At 42.2% G+C, this 18,729-nt stretch overlaps 2 protein-coding genes across 2 annotated transcripts; one reads left to right on the top strand and one right to left on the bottom strand.

The window, feature by feature from the left end:
- Positions 1 to 1,053: 1,053 nt before the first annotated feature.
- Positions 1,054 to 6,722, bottom strand: LOC131881617 (mediator of RNA polymerase II transcription subunit 14-like). The gene is made up of 2 exons (XM_059228529.1): positions 6,139 to 6,722; positions 1,054 to 5,380 (listed from the first exon to the last, which is right to left on the bottom strand). Exons 1-2 carry the CDS (start codon positions 6,379 to 6,381, stop codon positions 1,181 to 1,183), a joined length of 4,443 nt encoding a protein of 1,480 aa, XP_059084512.1. The 5' UTR covers positions 6,382 to 6,722; the 3' UTR covers positions 1,054 to 1,180.
- Positions 6,723 to 11,506: 4,784 nt separating this feature from the next.
- On the top strand, positions 11,507 to 13,072 carry LOC131881609 (zinc finger CCCH domain-containing protein 10-like). Its single transcript, XM_059228516.1, has one exon. It carries the CDS (start codon positions 11,655 to 11,657, stop codon positions 13,017 to 13,019), a length of 1,365 nt encoding a protein of 454 aa, XP_059084499.1. The 5' UTR covers positions 11,507 to 11,654; the 3' UTR covers positions 13,020 to 13,072.
- Positions 13,073 to 18,729: the final 5,657 nt, after the last annotated feature.

The raw sequence follows: 18,729 nt of genomic DNA, 5'->3' as shown, positions 1-18,729 counted from the left end.
AAAGCCCAAACCTGTAAATTTGCTTAGTGTAAGTATAGCCTTCAGAATTCAAGTGAATGAACTTTTGATGACTATTAAACATGTTTTCAAAAGTTACACTTCTAGGATACTTTAAGTGGCATGATACAGCATTTTGAGATTATGCTAGAATAATTATTATTTTTTTATTTTATGAAATTGAAAATCTGTATCAACTCTTTGGGAGTTCAAGTTAAAATATAACCGGAGTACTTTGGAGCTAAAACCGATGAAAATTGGGTCATTAAAGCCCATATAATTAAGAAGCAGTCAAATAGATCTCATCATAATTTCTAGCAAGTGCTGACTAAGTGTGTTCCCAGGGTTCATGAACTAAGTCATTTTTTGAGTTTAATTTTTGTCTTATTTTTATGCATGTAAGTTTTTTTTGTGGGCTAGAAATCGGTAAAGCATTAAAACCACGACTGTTCCTTATGATTTTGCGAGGTAGAAAAATGCCAAGATGTATTTGAGTATTTCCTGATCTCACGGGTAACTCAATTTCATCTTTCTCCACTCTGTCAAGGCTTTTGGCAAGGTATATCTGTCAGTGTGTAATATGCTTACTTCCAACAATACATTTTTAGTGGCCTAAACAAATTGTCTCACAATTGGAAAATTGTTGATTGCTTAGATTTTGAGGCATATCATTCCAAAGCTTTCGAAAAATGACAAGGATGTTATGTATTTGAGAATGATTTGTGAGTCCCAACTAATCGATCTTTAGTTCTCAAATTTCATTGCAAGATGCCAAAGCCATGAAAGCATACACCTGTAGAATAACAGCTTTCAATTGGCTGTAAGCCGGATACATTTTCATCTGTAAACGTACCCGTTGTTCAAAAGCAATTGATCTCCTTAGAATCATAAATTCAAAACTAATTCGCAATTGAGGCAATTCTTTTTGACCATAGTGTTGAATTGGAGGACCCACGTAGTATTAGCTACAATCTTAATTTTGCTGATTTCCAATCAAAATCTCACGACAAAATTTTGTGGCGGTTTTGATCGAGACAATTCTGCGCTTTGAGAAGAAACTTTGTCAAACATTTGAAGTATCGGATTATCATACTGGATAACATCGTTATCAAGAAAGGCTCCAATGACGACAACTTCTTGTTTTGCTCTCCATATGCACATATATTTCTTAATCCAGTTGACATTACACATACTCTCTGGAACTAGCAGGACCCTCGTTGGGGAGGGTCAATTGGAAGAGTAGGTCTTGCACCGAGGGAAGAATCGTGCAACGATTCATGGGGAGTTGGCCGGATCGCCCTAAACGGCTCAGATGTTGCTGAGCGATATTCACCACCGGGTTCATCTCTTTCTGAGCTACAGTGGTGGAGTTCATGTTGATATCGTAGACCAAGGGAATGACCACACTTTGAGGTTCCACACCCGGGGGAAGTTGCACATTGGCCCTGATAATGTGAAGGAAGAGGAGCATTTTATCCTTCAGGCGCAGCAAACCGGGCTGACTGAGCGGGATGATGGGTGGGGCTGAGGGTGGGACTGTAAGACAAATACGGCACGTCCACTTCAAGTTGTTTCGAATCACCAGTTCTGGGTTCATCTCGTATCGCATGATGTTGACAATGTCCTTCAAGGGCTCGATGGGGCATTGGAGGATCTTGATGAAGGCGGTGACCGCATTTGGACGGAACGGCGGAGCGGCGACGCGAATATCAAAGAATTTCTCCATAGTATGAATCATGTCCGGGGGCCAATGAGGAGCCATATTTTTATCTGGCTCCAATTTCAGATGCAATGATTGGAAGTTGTTCCCCGCCATACAGAGAACTCTGCAAACCAGTCCATCCACCTTGAAATTAATGGTAGTGTTGTCGCTCGGGGGTAACCCTTGCACCATTTCCTCTTGGCGTACCACATGGTGCAACTGTCGCCTCAAGAAAAGACAGCCCAAAAACCGGTGTAGTGGTGCCAAGGTCATTGGAAGCACCGAGACCCCTGGTGTGGGTGCCAAAGCGGTGCAAGGTCGACAGAGCTCGTCAAAGGCTTGAAATGTCAAGGGAGTGGGTTGGGCGCCGGCCCACAGGCGTGGCGGGAGAATTCTAGCTATGGGTTGAGATTGTTGAGGATTGGGAGTATGAGACCGGTTGGGCCGAGGAGAAGGACGGATGGCTCCTGGAGAGCCCACAGCCAAAGGAGATTGGACCGAGGGGAAAGGGCTGCCCACGGAGTTGACAGGGTTGATCGGGGAAGGCACCATGAACCCAGAAGGGCTAGGCATGGGCTGACCCGACGGAGAAGGTTGAGGTATATTAGCCGGCGACGGATTACGAATCCCCGAAGGTGGACTTTGCAGGAACCCAGGATTGGTGGTCGAGGAAGAAGAGGTGCCGGTGAGAGGACTGGCAGGAGTTAAAGGGTTAGAAGGAGGTGTGTGTGGCGTGTTGAACCTTAATCCCACCCCCGACTGCTCGTCATTAGCCCCGACGAGGGTGGGGCTGGGCGGGTTGTCATCCTCAGTCTGTGATTGTCGTCTATGAAAGGCGGACTCGTCCACGTACTTGGAGAGAAAGGTCTTGAGTCCAGGGATGGGCTGGATCTCGTCGATTACTTTTCTTTGGTCAAACAAGGAAATGGCACCGTCTCGAACGTAGACTAGACCTCCAGCGCGAATTTGGATGTCCAGGCAATAGGTGTTGTAAAACAGGACCTTGATGTGGGTGCCCGATTGGGGTAGTGAGACAAAGGTCTCCACGGGGTGGTTAATCTTGTGCAAGCTGACTCCCATCTGCGGGATATTGGGCAAGAGCGAGATGGACTTCAATGGCGAACTGGTTTCCACAATGATCTTGGCCAAGAGTGGCAGGTTTCGGTGCATATTCAGATGTTGCTCGAGCTGCTCCCGAACTAGATTGTGTGGAACCACGCCTGCATGCTGTTTGAGAGCATCAAACGATAGAGCAAACCGGTTTCTGGCCGCTTTCCACTCAACTCGAACCGTTTGGTTGCGGTTGGGTCCAAACTCCAGAACCACATCCTTGAACGAGTAGGACTTGATTCCCACAATATTCGAAATGCTACAAGAGTCATGCTGCAGGTACTCTTCAAGTTGGTCGACCACATCGAAAACGTGGACAATTTGGACCCACTCCTGGTACATGGCCTCCACAGTGGTGTTCATCTTGTCCACGTTCCCCACCTCGAACGTGAATTGAAGGGTCTTCCTACCCGCCGAGTTCTTCTTCTGGGCAATGCTTCCCACGGGAGTGCCACAAAACACGAACTCCAAGCGCCAGAATCGACCTTGACGGTGAACTAGCCTGACATTGACAGCCAGCAGGTACTTTTGCAATCGGAGCACGGCGCCTTTGCTCACACCACTCACATGTGGGAACTTAAATATCTTGATAACCAAACCCACGGCCTTGTCTTCGATTTCCACCCCCGAATGGGCAATGCCCCACTTGGTGAACTCCATGCACAATCCCGTTAATGGAATCCGCTCATCCGTGAAGGCAATCACGTGGGCCAGGTCGGAGATGAAGTAGGCGGGGAATTTGGTTCGCTTGATGGGCGGTTCGATCTTCCCGCCCAATTTCCGCTTCCCAATGATCTTCTCTGAGAGATCTTGAACATCCACCTTGGTAGCAGTCCCGTGGGTCACCAGGAATGGATCGAATTGAACCATGGTGAGGGCCTTCAAATAGACTTTGGGAATGGATGTGACCACTTTTTCATCGTTGGGATTGTCCTCAATCGATGCGGGTCGGACCCAGAGGAAGTAGTACTGATATTCAATCTCGCAATGGTTCGTCTCCTTCTCATGGAACTCGACAATAAGAATGGCATTGGGCTGGCGATGAAGTCGGATGTACATTCGATTGGGCGACAAATCCTTGAGTGGATGCTTGTTCAAGTCAAAGAGAATGGGTAGGCGTTCGTATGAAGTGGCCGGGAGTTGTTGAAGAGTCTTGTGGACCCTTTGTTTGGTGATCCAGAACCTCAATTGCGAGACCAGCGCCTCCAAATGGGACCGGTCATCGTTGAGGGCTTGTTGAATCTGCGAGGTGAAAGGATTGTTCTCATATTGCGGAACATGAGCCAGAAAAATCCCCGTGTGCGTGTCCACCGTGACTAGGAGCTGTTCAGACCTGAGACACTTTTCCAAAATGGGAATGGAGAGCACAGCTGGAGACCCATGAAGTGTGGCCTCCAGATCACGGAGTTTCAGCCGACCTTGGATGTCTTTCTTGAGTTCATTCAAGCGGGATTTCGTGCGGACGTAAATGCTACTCACGAGGATGCGTTCCAAGGAGATATGATCACTTCGAATGGCCTTGTCGCCCACATCGCTCACTAAAGGCGGAACATGGAACACCATCAATGGCTTAGCCGGGTCATGCGGATCCACTTGTACGGAAAATCTATAACCTAGCTCAGAATTCGGGTCCTTCGACATCAATTCGCGCCAATAACTGATGGTCAAACACCGACCGGGTTTGTACTCTTCAATTCGGATATAATCACCCAGACGCTCAAAGCACAATTTCTGCGTCTGACTGTGTAACACTTCCAATTGAAGGGCTTGGCACAAGCTGTGCAGAATACTGTACAAATCATGCAAAGGCTGCGGTTCATCCGAAGCCAATCGCGTCTGAAGCAACTGCTCCACATACCGCAATTGCATGGAATGCATCAAAGCTTTGCCTTCCCCCGTTTCTTTGTCCTCCACCAACACGTGGACTTTGAGTAAGCGCCAAGGAATCAAAGGTCCATCGCCCATTAAAGTGAGGGTGGCTTCGAATTCGTGTTGAACATAGAAAGTGACCCGTCCATTTTCGATTTTCAAATTCCGCATTTGTACCGGCAAGTCCGAGGTGACCAAGCGATGCTCGATGACGCGATTCAATTTCAATAGGGTTTGGCGGCGTTCCGCGGGAGTAATAGGTTCCGGCGGCACAATGCGGTCGCGAATACAGCGCGGCACCCGGGAATAGGACCCTGTGGTCAGTATCTCGACCGCAGCTGGCAAATGGAAATTGGGCAACGTGGCCCGCACTAAGGTTTCGCGGGACATGCGGGCCATGGCATCAGCCGTGTCCATGAACACGTGGGCTGATCGCTCACAAAAGGCCATGATGGAAACGCATTTGTCGACCTTCGAGGCCGAAGAGGCCCATTTGACCAACGATTGGAGCCGGATGAGCAGCATTCGAGTGCGGGAAGCATAATTAAAGATCTCGATCTTGCGTTCCATGTCGGTTTTGCGCGGCAACAACTCGGCCAAGACGCTCAAGTCGTGATAGGACCGTTGGACGATGAACTCGATGAGTTGAGCCAGGGACACTTGGTTGGCCGCAGACGCAGAGGGAACCACAGCGGTCACACCCTGAAATGGGAGGAAGAAGGAATAGGGTTGCATTTCTATGGAAAGGTGGCGGCCCATGATGTCTCCAAAGTCTTCATTCCTTCAATGGAATATGCTCTACCTTGCCTGTCTTTAAAAAAATTATTTGTCTTTAAAAATAATTTCTTTTATATACCTGAGCGATATCTTGGCTATTTTGTGTAACATTGTTTTCCCGTTTCATGTAAAAGCGAAATAAAGGCAAGAGGTTGTTGTTGTTGTTCGTTATCCGAATGCCTTAGGCCTTACATCTGATGGCATTGATTTGGTTCGGAATTCGGCAATACGGCTTTACTTAAACTACCCTTAACAATATGTTTGTTGTCCCATATCTCTCTACTTATCTTTATTCAGTGGTACGGCTGAACTAATAGATGCCATCCACATTTTAACTTGGTTACCAGCGGTATTTCCCTTCAACCCCCCGAAAATTAACATCAAAACGAAAAACATGTCCAACAATCAAATCTTTCTATCAAGATGATTTTGAACAAAATATTGCAACATGATTTAAATCAATAGAACGATTTAAGGATCGTTAAGTACCACTAGACATATTTTACCACGACACTTGTCGAATTTTAGTGGGACCACATCTTGAATCATTTTAACCTCAGGTCTTTTAAGACTCCTCAAAGATGAGCATTCCTTCCAATCTTCAGTAAAGGAAGGCTAAATGATGAAAGACTGATGCCTCCATGCATATTCTTGAAAGATCTCTCCCATTCTGTCATTCTTACCTGTAAAGGCGGTCCCAAACCTCCACTGGGCGTATGCGGCGAGGGTCCACTAGTGCTATTCATGAGTCCCGGGTGAACAGCCGCACTCTGAGCGTGTCCATGATGCCCATGATGAGCATTCAGACCCCCATGATGATGATGCTGCCCCATAGGTCCCATCATATCCATACCACCGGCATGTCCTCCCCCCATCCCATGACCCAAATGGCCACTCGAGCCATGATGCATGGCGGGCGATAGCATACTAACGCTCTTATGGTACGTCGTTAGTTACACAGACCCCTGATGAGCAGGGAGGCAAGAGGCCAGAGCTAAGGGCCCTCTACCCTTGGGTCCCATGTGCACTTAATATCAAACCGGACATGCAATCGATGGACAGTGGTTACATGGAGGGTTGGATGCCGCGAGTTCACCATCAAGAGGGAGAACAGGAGTGGATGGATGCCAGTCCTAGATTGAGTCGGCCAGATCCATGGGCTGGATGCAGGAGGGAGCGGGGCAGAACTTGGAAGGCTGGCTGGGCAGAGAGCAACCTCGGGTGAGAGGGAATGAGGTCATTTTGGAGGTTGGCATAATGAATGGATTATTAACATTAAGGGTATGGGAGGGGGTGGAAGATGCAAAATGTGCCGTCCGGCTATTCCCTTGAGAGGAGAATTTGACGCATCTATTTGGCTTAAATGAGCACAGATATGAATTGTGTGCCTTTGACATCAATGCAGCGGGTCAGTGGTACTTAAGCGAATTAAGATTAACGAAAATCTGTTACTTTTTTCGAAAAGGAAAGGATGATCCAATTACATTTAGAAATGGTGTTATTGCAAAAATACTCGTTACTCGTGCATTGTTCATCCTCCAAAAAGGTCTTTAATTTTTCGTTTCTCTCTTAATCTTAACAAGTGAGAAAATTTGGGGCTTTAGACAAACTGAACAGACTAGGCAATTATTTGTTATTTTCATAAAATGCATCCTCCATCGGGAAGCTCAGGGCCCAAAATCTTTTCCGAAAAATCACGTAATTTACATTTCAGATTACTTGCAAATGTGATCAATTACATTTAAACAATGTTATTGAGCTTCTACGATCACAAATTAGTGAAATCATAATGGCAAACTTTTAAATCTTTCTTTGATATACATCGTCGTTCAGCACACAAAATCTTTATTTCTAACCATTTTCCACGAGGGTTTTTATATGCTCTGGACAAATCCATGTCTTCAAATTCAACCGTCCTTGGCCATGGAGTACTCCATACCTTGCCGAACCTTTGGGGCTGAATGTACAAATATTTGGCAGGGTATTTCATTAGAAATATTTTAAGACTTTTTTTTTTCATTACGTGATACAAGTATAGCATGAGAAGAGGTCATGAAATGTCTATTTTCAAAACACTTATGAGGAAAATATGAGAATGATTAAAACACCGACAGCGCACTATTTCTAAAATGATAATAAATCCTACGAAAATCGCAAACAATCCTGTTGACCCTGATGGTAAAATGCTAGCAAAAATGGCATCAAAAATTTCAAGACAGGGCCGTAAGGCATTCGCAAATGAGTTATGATTTTGAACAAGAGGGAAGAAAGTGTGATTAAAATGTAATTGAATTACAATTGAAGAGTACTTAGAACATTAGAAAAAGCTACTGAAAGGAGTAACGCCATCACATTTTTGTGCCAGAAATGGTTGTCTCATGAATTACTTATTTTAGCCAATTAGCCAAAATAATTACAATTGTAATCCGATCCTTTTTTTGAAGGACCCCTGGATATTATCTATATCTTGATTTGAAGAGGTGTATGTGTTATGGTCTAATTATCATGGATGATGGTACAGATCTCGTAAAAGCAATACTTTTTGACGGATGGGCAAATGGTAAGTATGTGCCGGAGCATTATTTTTGTGAAAGAGCGAATCTTACATGAATATCGCACTCTGTGTTTTACGTGGGTTGGATCCTTTCTCCATGTAAGATTCACTCCTTCCAATTGAAATTATTGGGCCTTGGGATCTAGAAAGACTCATATTTTTTTTTGCATTTTCAATGAGTGATCCACCCCATATGACAAAGGATAACGGATTTCATCGGAAAGGGTATGTAAATTGTAAATTTTCTGTTTGAAAGGACAGCAAGTGTCCATATCTGGAGAAAAACATTAACTTTAATACAAGAGAAAAACTTCACTTGTGTTCAAAATTCTGAGATAGACCCATCCCTAAATTTGCTTTTTGTATACTGTAGGCGCATATTGTTGTAATATTCAGAAAATGGCTTAACCTGGCAGTCTCCTAAACATGCAGCCCAATAAAGAGGTTCAATCAGTTTAGGTTTGAGAAGGAAGAGGTCCTCAACTTCTCAAAGGTCATTGAGCGAAATATCATTCTGTTCAAGGCCATACAACTCTCCGCAACCCAAAAGTAGATTTGATCAAGGACCTCTACCAGTGCAGAGGAGTGGAATCTTGACCACTCCTATCACAAAGTAACTTCGTTTCATTGGCACAGAAAAGAGTTACTGACAATACTTCTAAACTTCTAAAGATGAGCAATAAAGCTGATCGAAAGGTGATGGCCTGACACGTGATTTGGATCCCTGTGGAACACCCGACTACAAATCATGTATGTACCTAAAAGATCCCTCGACTTACACTATTTTTCTTTTCGTGGACTTCCTTACTGCTAACGGGAATGGGATGCCCAGCAGTTCGCATTCGCAAGCGCATTCATTTCACTTAACTTTATATTCTTATGATATCTGATCCACTAATGAATTAGAGTTGGCAGGTCTTTACTTTCCATCATGAATGAAACTTCTTAGCCAATCAAGAATTTTGTCTTGGACCCCTGTCTCGTGGGGCCTGTTAGCTCAAAGGTTATGAATTATGATCTACCTTGTCAAAGGCCTTGGCAAAGTCGAGATAAACTACATCAACTGACTCGTGCCTTTCCAGTCCCTCAATAACCTGCTCTAAATGCTCAATCAGTTGGGTAACCGTGCTAAAATGTGCTCGAAACCCGTGCTGCCTAGGAGGAAGGACTTCATGGACTTCAAGAATTTCAACAAGTTTGAACTTCATGATCTTCTCAAACACCTTCGCAATATTCGAAGTAAGAGAAATCGGCCTATAGTTACTGGGGAGCGACTTATCTCTTATCTTTTTGAAAATTGGAACAACATGAGCTAACTTCAGAGAAGAGGGAAACTTGCCCTGATCCAAGATGCAACGCATCAAGCATCAAGTACGAGAAAACAGGAGCAAGAACCAGTGAGCATCTCATCAGAAACTGAGATGTCACACCATCAAGGCCAGGAGAGTTCGAGAGTCTCAAGCGTCTCAAGTCCCTGATGGCCTCCAATCCAAAGCATCTTGCTTGACCTATGACTTCAAGATAAGCTAATTCACGGACTTTTAGAAATATGGACTGCGAACAAGCCTGTCGCCAAATCGGCCTGATCTTAGTCATAACCACTCTGAGCCACTTTTCGAATTAAAGTAAAAAGGCAGGAAACATAGATCTCTTACTTGTAAAGCGGATCGTTTCAAACTTACGTTGTCAAAAGCTTATGTAGCTGACCAAGAGCGGGCAGAAAATTCGAATTTTATGTACTTTGACATTGTCTCCTGAGTTCCCTAAATTTAGGTTTGAGCTCAAATCTGGCCAAATTCATCTATTCAATAAGAAGGTCGTATAAAGTGCTTATTTGGAATAAGATGAACGGTTTAGAAGATACGAAATTTTGGCTTCCGTTCGTAGTCCACATCTCTAGAAGCCCATGACTAAGTGCTCACCTTGCCTCAACAAACTCATCATATGAGCAATAAAATGTTCTCAGCAGAGTTAAAAACGCATTAGAAAATTTATCTCTAAGCATGCTAGTTATAACCTCTGCATAGCCAATGACTTCACCATCAAAAGACTCCAAAAGGCCTTACAGGGTGCTCTTAGCGAAGCATGATTTCATAGACATTTCAAAGCTAACTAAACTCAAGTACAACTAAAGAACGCACTTGCTAAACTTAATTTTCTCACCATTTCTATTATGCGGTGCTGTCAGGTCATTTTTTCAAAACCATCGTCAACTACATGTTAGTAATATGAATTGAATTTCTTTGGAAACAACCATTTCTTGTACCATTTGTATATTGTAAACATATACCATATAAACAAAACATACAAAAACATCAATCCGATGAGAAAAGCCTCAGAAAGTTATATTTATTAATATTGGTCAAAAATGCTTGCAAGCGTTTTGACTCAATTTTAGATCTCATTTTATGAACTAAGCTTCATTGAACTGTCCATTGTGCATGTGTGACAAAAATATTCATGTTGGAGCCGCTTTAAAAGTAGTCCAATTGATCTGAATGATGAAGCAGATGTGCGCTTCTCAGAGGGTGTGAGCAGTAATCCATTTTATCCTCAAATAAAAGTACATAGTAAAAGTACAATAGTTAGTCAAAATGACATATTATCATGCCAAAATGGTATAATTCTAAGCTAGTGGTAGATTCAGCTCTTTTCGCCTGAGTGAAGCATTCATTGAGATGTAGTTTGTATACGAGCATTGATGACTTGCATTGGCAAAAATGGCAATTTTATTGGCTTCATAAAATTGTAGTAGAAAGTAAGACCTACTCCCCATCTTAGACATCGCTATACAACAAACTTTGAGTACAAATACCATGTCAGAGATAAGAAAAATCACAAAATAATGAAATGTAAGAAAGTGGCATTCCTTTTCTGAAAAAGATAAGTAAACGGAAGCTTTCCCATGTCACAAACCAGTTGAGAATAAACTCCTACTTTTTGCAGTTAGCTATTAGAACCACATTAGGGAATGATACAGGAGCATACGTTCTTCAATTTCAAAGTCTCATGCCTTTATAGCGATAAAGGTCCACAAAAGAATCTAGGTTTCTCATCGGGGTTTCAGCTTGGATAAACGTTATTCTCCACCGATTAGTTGGCGGTGCACATTTTCAAATTTGTGGAAAATGTTAAAAGGTTTAGATAGAGACTTAAAGGGTTATTAATATCGTGTTAGGTTAGGTTGGGTTAGGTTAGGTAAGGTCAGATTAGGTTTGATTAGGTCAGGTTAAGATTTAAAAAAGTAGCCCCGCCAACTAATCGGTGGAGAATAACGTTTACCTTCTGCTTGGAAGCATCGCGCCTCCTAGCGGCGCATTTAGAAACCGTGGCAAAATGTGACGGCCTTGAGATCATTCCCTAACCTTAAGTAACCTCGTTTTGTATTTTGTTATCTGGAATGAGTCTTAGACTTCCAGTAAATTTTCAATCATCATTGGGCATGCAATGCTTTTGCAGAATCTTGTTTTCGTATCGTCCACCCGTTCCTTACCAAACGGTCAATATCCGGGCCACGCTCTCCTCCATCTCTTTTGTTTTGATGATTGAGGATCTGGTGATTTTGCCCAAGAGCAGATTCCAAGTTCAAACACCGATAACCCACTTTGACCATTTTGAGGGCCCTTCAGTGGCTCAATATTGATCATGAAACGAGGAGCAGGTGCAGGGACACCACAACCTAAGAATTCTCAAAAAGTGAAGGCTAACCCCCATCCAACTTCCGTTAAATCTCAACCCGTCAAAGAGGATGAATGTCGGGATTACTTGCGAAATATTTGCTCTCGTGGGAATAAATGCAAGTTCTATCATCCAACTCCAAGTGAAAGGGCTCAAAAAGAAGTCCCACCCATTCAAAGAGAGGTACCTATAAGCCCCCTCATCAAACCTATGGACTCCGAGCTCAATGATGCCTTGGACAAACGCCTCCAAGATTCTGTGGTTTTCTGTCATGATTTCCTGAATAAGGGCGATTGTGTCCGATCCCATTGTCGATTTATTCATTGCAATCTTGAAGAAGAAGCTGAATACAAACGCTCGGGGTACTTTCCGCCGCATGTTCGCGATCAAGCCATTCGTAAAGGCGTGGCACCGGATATGCCTGTCCATTTCGGTGGACGGCCGATTTGTAAAGATTTCGTGAAGGGCGATTGTGTCCGAAACCAATGCCGGTTCCGTCACTTAACCTCTCAACAATATGATTTGGAATTGGACCGCATGTTGCGGCAACCGGGTGGACCACCAGGCTCGGGTCTGCAGAACACACCTGAAGGCCCCTACATGTTCGAGAGAGGTCCAAATCCCGGATTCTACCAAAGCGCCCTTCTTACAAACAATAACTTGGAGAAAAAGCGGCGAATCGACGAGACCCTCGTTCAATATACCCGTCAACAAGTGCAGAGTGACCATGATCGGAATCTGATAGAAATGCTGCAACACGAAAATCTCTTGTTGAAACAGAAGCTGGACGAACTCAAAAAGCAAGTTCAAGATCTGAGCACCACCAATGAATTTTTGCTCGATCAGAACGCTCATTTGCGGCTAGGGGTCAAGCAGGCTACTACCTCTGTCGTGAGCGTGGCTGCAGGTCAGGCGCCCACGCAACTCACAGCCTCTCTGCCTCCGAACCCTCCGCCCATTAGCTTGGGAATTCAACCGCCTACCATTAGCATAGCCCCTGCTATGGTCACGGCGCCGGTCAGCGTACCCTCGGTTCAGCCAATGGCCGCCCCACATTCACTGAGCTTGTCAGTGGCGTCGTTGCCCCAACCTGCTACCATTAGCATCGCACCCGCTGGTACCATTGCTGGAATTGATGCGGCTGTCAGTTTGCCCGTTCAATCCCTGTCCAATGTCACCATGACTTGCCATGCGGCACCGCCAGACATGGCCAATGTGGCGTCACAAAGTGGAGGATCCCAGCCTCCTTCTGCACCCCCGCCAAACACAGTTCATGTGCAAGAAACTCGTCTTGTGACTTATCCCATAACTTCGATTCGTCAAACAATGTAGCTCCAATTTTAATGAATGATAAAAGAAAATTACATTTTTTTTTGTTTACTTCACCATGACGTTCTTCAAGCTATTCGCATATTTAGGGGTAGCTGCATTGTTAAACTGCTTGCCGACAATAATTGACTAATCAATCGTGCAGGAGCCACAAGAAACATGAAATTGATACCAGGGTTACCAGATTTTTAAAAACTTATTCCGCCATTTTGACATTCCTATTCCGCAAAATTCCGCCGCATTTGGACAATTTTCCTTACTTATAAATGGAACACTATTATTATCAATGTATCATAACTAGGGCTCTATAATGATCACTAAAAAGTTTTTTGAAATAAGATATATTTTTCTCAGAGGAAAAAAAATATCAAACGCAACACTTTAAGCACGTTTGAAAGCAAAAGAGCTTGTAAAAGGGCAAATTGGAACTAATTTTGCAAAATTTTGTGTTACTTATGACCTACTTTCAAAGATCAAATAAAGATGAAAGAGTAATTAATAGACGAAATATAACCCTTCATTTTGATAGTACTGGGGATTATTTCCTGTTGCCTTTAGAAAAGCCCGTAAAACAAATCAATAAAATATGACCCAAGGTTTAAGAACCTTCAAAATCCTAGAACATCAAAAGTTCTCTTGTCTTCTAGTTTGGACCCCTAAATTGATACCTCCATACCATGCAGGTTTCTAGACCAAATTTGGTTCCTCTCAGTGTTTTATCTCAACTCTCCCTCAGGATGAAGAGACCAGGACTAAAATGAATTTTTTTCAATATTTGCTCTTTTATACGTGAAGTATTGGGATGCTAGTTGCATCTTTCATAGATGTGACCTGCTCAATATCTTTACCTCCGTTATCTAATTAGTTTCTGGTAGAAATGGCCAAGATTCCAGTACCTTGGCCAAGGACCTAAGGTAGAATCTACTCTTGGGTTACTGAGAGTAATATGGGCCTGACCAGAATGAAATTCCGCTCAATGACCTTTGGGTCAACTCCTTTGAATACTCCACTAGTAGATAATGGAGGTAAACATATTGAGCAGGTCTCATCTATGAAAGATTAGGTGTAGTCCTCCATACTAATGGAAAGTTCGATGAGCAAATCCAGTTGAAAGTTGGTAAAGCTTTTCAAATGTGTGGTCAGGGCATTGGTAACGAAATTACAATTAACGAAATTACAGTAATTCGTTCCTTTTTTTCGAAAAAGGCACTGTAATGGCATTACAATTTAAAATTGTGTGCTTGTAACGACCCAAAATCTAAAAGAATTACTCGTTACTCGTTCCTTTTTCAGAATCCAGAATAGAGTTCAATTTTTCGTTTATCGGGTGACAGCTGAGGAACCTTAAGGCTCAACAGAAATTGCCATCTTTGCTAATTCCATCCAGCACATTTTGATCAAAAAAAGTCAGGGTTGAAAATTGTGCTTGCTCTTAACTATTCTGAGGGTGTTTTTGGTTTTAATCTGAACTTCCATTTGCCACTATATTGTTTGCATCTTCTCACTCAAATTCCGTTGGACTGAATATCTGATTGAGTGCAATTGTCAAGCAAGGAAAATCTCTCCTTGACTTGAATATGATGCATCTAATTTCCAAAGCCTCCTCACTTCCATGACTTAAGGGACTAAGGGACACTTCTTACAGAGAAGCTTTACCGGCTACACAATGTCTAATACTGTTTTTCCATCATGACTTTTGCGACATTGTTTCAAACCATCAACAATCATTATCCACTCCAGGGTCACAATCTTGACTGTTCAAAGGAATACGAAGCAGACATTTTGAACAATTATGCCAAGATTAAATGCCAAGGCTCATTTTTGAAAAATGTTGACACGAAATCTTCAAATGTTACGCGTTAGGACTACTTGCGCCAAAAAAGTCAATTTCTTTTTAGAAGAATGGTCTTGATGGGGTAAACCATAAAATATAGGTAATCTAATTTTTTTTTTAAAGGTAATTGTTAAAAGTAACGCCATTTCTTTTTTTTTCGAGTAATGGTCGTGTAACGAATTACGATTTTTGACCAAAATAACTGTAACTCGGTCCTTTTATTGAGAAACGACTAATGCCTTGTGTGCGGTTTGATATATCGTTGGTTGGATATCTAGTTGGTCTGGTTGGATCGCTGGTTGGATACATCCAGGGATAGGATCACGATGCTAACTCTGTACAAGTCGATTGTTCAGCTATATCTTGAATATGCTGCACCCATTTGGGCTCCAATGAGTTCAGCAGGTTGCAAAAGGTCGAGCAGGTCCAAAGATGTTTCTCTAGGAACATTGAGGATATGAGAGAGATCTCGTATTGGGAGAGACTATAAAAGTTGGGACTGTGCAGTGTTCAGAGAAGGTACGAAAGGGATCTGATACTGTAATTACGTCTTTCAAAGCATCCATGAGCTTTGTCCCAACCCAGGATTTAGGGTCAATTCTAGTGACCGTAGAGGCTTAATGTGCATTTTGAGAGCACCTTCAAGTCCTCGAGAATCAAGGCTAGTTCGAACAACAATGAAGTCGACATCTCTTCTTTCTCGGGCTCCTTCATTGTTTAAATTGCTGCCCTCAAATATTCATGGGGAATATGTAGATGTTCATCCAATAGTAGTATTCAAGTAAGACTTGGACAAGTTTTTGTCTAAAATTCCTGATCAACCCTACACTCAAAGACTAGCTCGGTCTGCCAACTCAAACTCTTTGGTAGACCAAATATCATACAGGGCATGTCAAGTGAACGTGTTCATGAACAACTGACGTTATTACATGGAGTAAAATCAAAGACAACATGCCCAGCCAAACCGCATTGTGCATACAATGAATTTGACATTCATTTCATTTTGCTTGCTCGTCTAAGCAAATAGCATTAAGGTATTGAGCCAATTTGATAGTGCGTTCACCGAATTACAACAAACATATTCATTTTGTTGGGTTTTGTAACACAGCTCACTCAAAATCACTCGATTATTGAAAATTCAACGGGCGGATGCTGCAAGTTGACCGTGATGTTTGTCTTTAAATGCCCAAAATCAGGGCGCCGGACCACATTTTTCCTTGAATTTCCTCTACTTTACATGCCCTATAGGGATGGAAAGGTAATAAATAGACAAATTTATAACCTTTCATTTGAATAGCACTAGAGATTACATTCCCTGTGGCGGTTGGAAAAGCCCGTGAAAAAATAAAATCAAGAAGTAATGACCTACACTTGCAATCCTTGCTTTGCCCAAAATCAGGAAACTGTCTCCACCATTCCTTTTTGAAAAGTGAATGGAGACATTTATGGCAACAAATTTGGGTTTTGAATAAAGTCAATTGGGAAAACACTTCTATGTTTGAAAATGAGGCGAGTTACTGTACCATCACCTATTAGCTGGCAACGAATAGTTGGCTTATTTATAGTACCTGTTAGGGCCGGCTGTAATGAGTCCTCAAACTTGGATCCTATCAATTTAATTCGAATCAAAATGGCCCAGAAACGAATCACGAGCATTTCACCCATGATGTTCAGATGCTGGTCCCTATGCTCCTTGACAATGCCACACTTGCAGCTCCGTTACTTCAAAAGAACCTTCTCAATCATGGCCATTCCTAGGAATAGACTCAACTTTGAACACTTTGGTGTTAAAGATCTTCCATTGAGTCAAATCTCTAAAATTTATTTGATGTATTGATGATTGAAAACAAATTAAAGCCCGTTTCAAGCCTCAAAAGAGATTACATGATGATATTCAGGTGAGGGGACCAAGCCTTTGATGGGGTAAAGGGGTTTTGATGCGTCCTGATATAGTGAAACATTAGGTAAGTCCTGCTAGGATGTTAATAGTGTAGTTTGATTTAAAAAGAAATGTACTGTACAACATAAATTAATCTGATACAGACGATGGCAATATTTGTTGCAACTATTTACGAATTTTGCGATGACTACCTTTGCTGGCCAGGCGCGGTTCACCCCTCTGACCCTAGCACGCCAAATACATCGCGGGATGTGTAATCACTCGAATTGTTGGTTCAAGATAATTCATTTATTGATCCGGTCGGGTGAGAGGCTAAGAACGAACTGGTTCATGTGGAAACTTACAGTGAGCATGATCTGAGAATGAGCGGGAAAACTAGGCATGTATGATTGAAGTAGGGTGACGTGAATCGAATGCCTTGGACACATAGAACACAAATGAAATAAAATATCATAGTTTGGTGATGTGCAATGACTTCGAAAGCTTCTTTTTTGACGATATTTGAACCTTCAATGCCTTAAAATGAGCTCAAGCCAAGCAATGGAGGATCAAAGTCTTGCTCGAGTAATAATGTCTAACCCTGTCTCCACAAAGGGACCCTGCATTAGTGCCCCCTCGAAACTTACTATCCACTATCTAAGTCTTCTGACAGGCTACTGGAATCTTAACCATTCCTACCGCAAACTAACTTCGTATTGTCGGCACAAAAAGAAGACTGGTGTAATATCAAACCTCTGAAGCGGAGCAATGACGATGACGAAAAGGAGAGGTCCTAAAATCGAGCCCTGTGGAACATGTGTTAATGGATATGATTCCTCTCCTTGCGTTGTAAGATATAGTTATTGGAGTTAGTGGATTTGGCAAAGTTCCTATGAATGCATTTAGATTCCCTTTGCGAAGTGTAGGGAAAACCAATACTTAAAGCCCAGTCAACCTGCCCTGCAATTAAACTTAATTTATCGTTTATTTTCATTTGCCGGATTGTGGAAGCAACTTGAAATTGAGCAAAGATAAGATATAACAGAATTGCACCAAAAACGACATTTTTGAGATCTGTAGCACAATATCGCTCAATATTTGAAAACTTACTAGTATCAAGTCTTCAAGAGTAGAGAAGTATTTTGTGGTGGTTTGTAGCATCGGCAGTAAACCGATTGGGTTCCAGTACCAAGGAGCGATAGACTAGGAAAGTTGAAGTCTCCAAATTAAAGAATCTGCGTGTGTTGGGCGCGTCGTACTTCTTGATTCATGAAGGCAAGACCCTCTTCTAAAGCAGGCAGTAAAGATATAACTAATTGTATGAAGTCCACCCCTTTTTTGAGAGAGTGCAGCGGGAAAAGAATAATGACCTCACCAAATGTTTTTGGGAGGTCATTTGAACTTTTGGGACCCAATACTTCTTTTTTAAGGAATCGAATTACAGATCAAGGTCATTTACAGTCCTTGTGCTCACATTACTCCTTTATAGAGGAGTCAAACAAAAAAGAAAGAGGCTTTGGGGCAAAAGTTTGGACCTGATGCATGGTTACTGTTTTTCTAAATACAAACTAGAAAGTCTTGATACTCATACTTGCGATGACATGTTTGAAAGAAAGCTTATTAAATTAGTCTATGTTTTTCCACAAAAGTACATACTTTTTGTCAAAAAATATTCAAAAGGAGCATTTTACCATAGGAGGGATAAAAATAGTTATTCAAATTTGATTTTTTATGCAGATTTGTGCAACAAAACTATGGCACTCTAAAATTAATGTGATAAACTCATAAGACACGCATATCATTGGAAAATCACATTCCATTCTTTACCTTGATTTCCAAACTCTTAACTGTAAAGGCATTAAAACAAAGTTAGCATAAAATGTACATTGACTACTCGAAACTTCAAAATTTATCGAAATCAAGATTGCGCCGAACCACTGTTTCAAAATTACAGACCTGTTTTTGACTTTGCTTTTAATGAATATAATGCAAACAATGTT

This window comes from Tigriopus californicus, chromosome 6 (genome assembly GCF_007210705.1).
Source record: "Tigriopus californicus strain San Diego chromosome 6, Tcal_SD_v2.1, whole genome shotgun sequence".
In the NCBI taxonomy this organism is placed as follows: domain Eukaryota; kingdom Metazoa; phylum Arthropoda; class Copepoda; order Harpacticoida; family Harpacticidae; genus Tigriopus; species Tigriopus californicus.
Note: the sequence above shows the minus strand (reverse complement) of the source record. Positions and strands in the feature narration are given on the sequence as shown.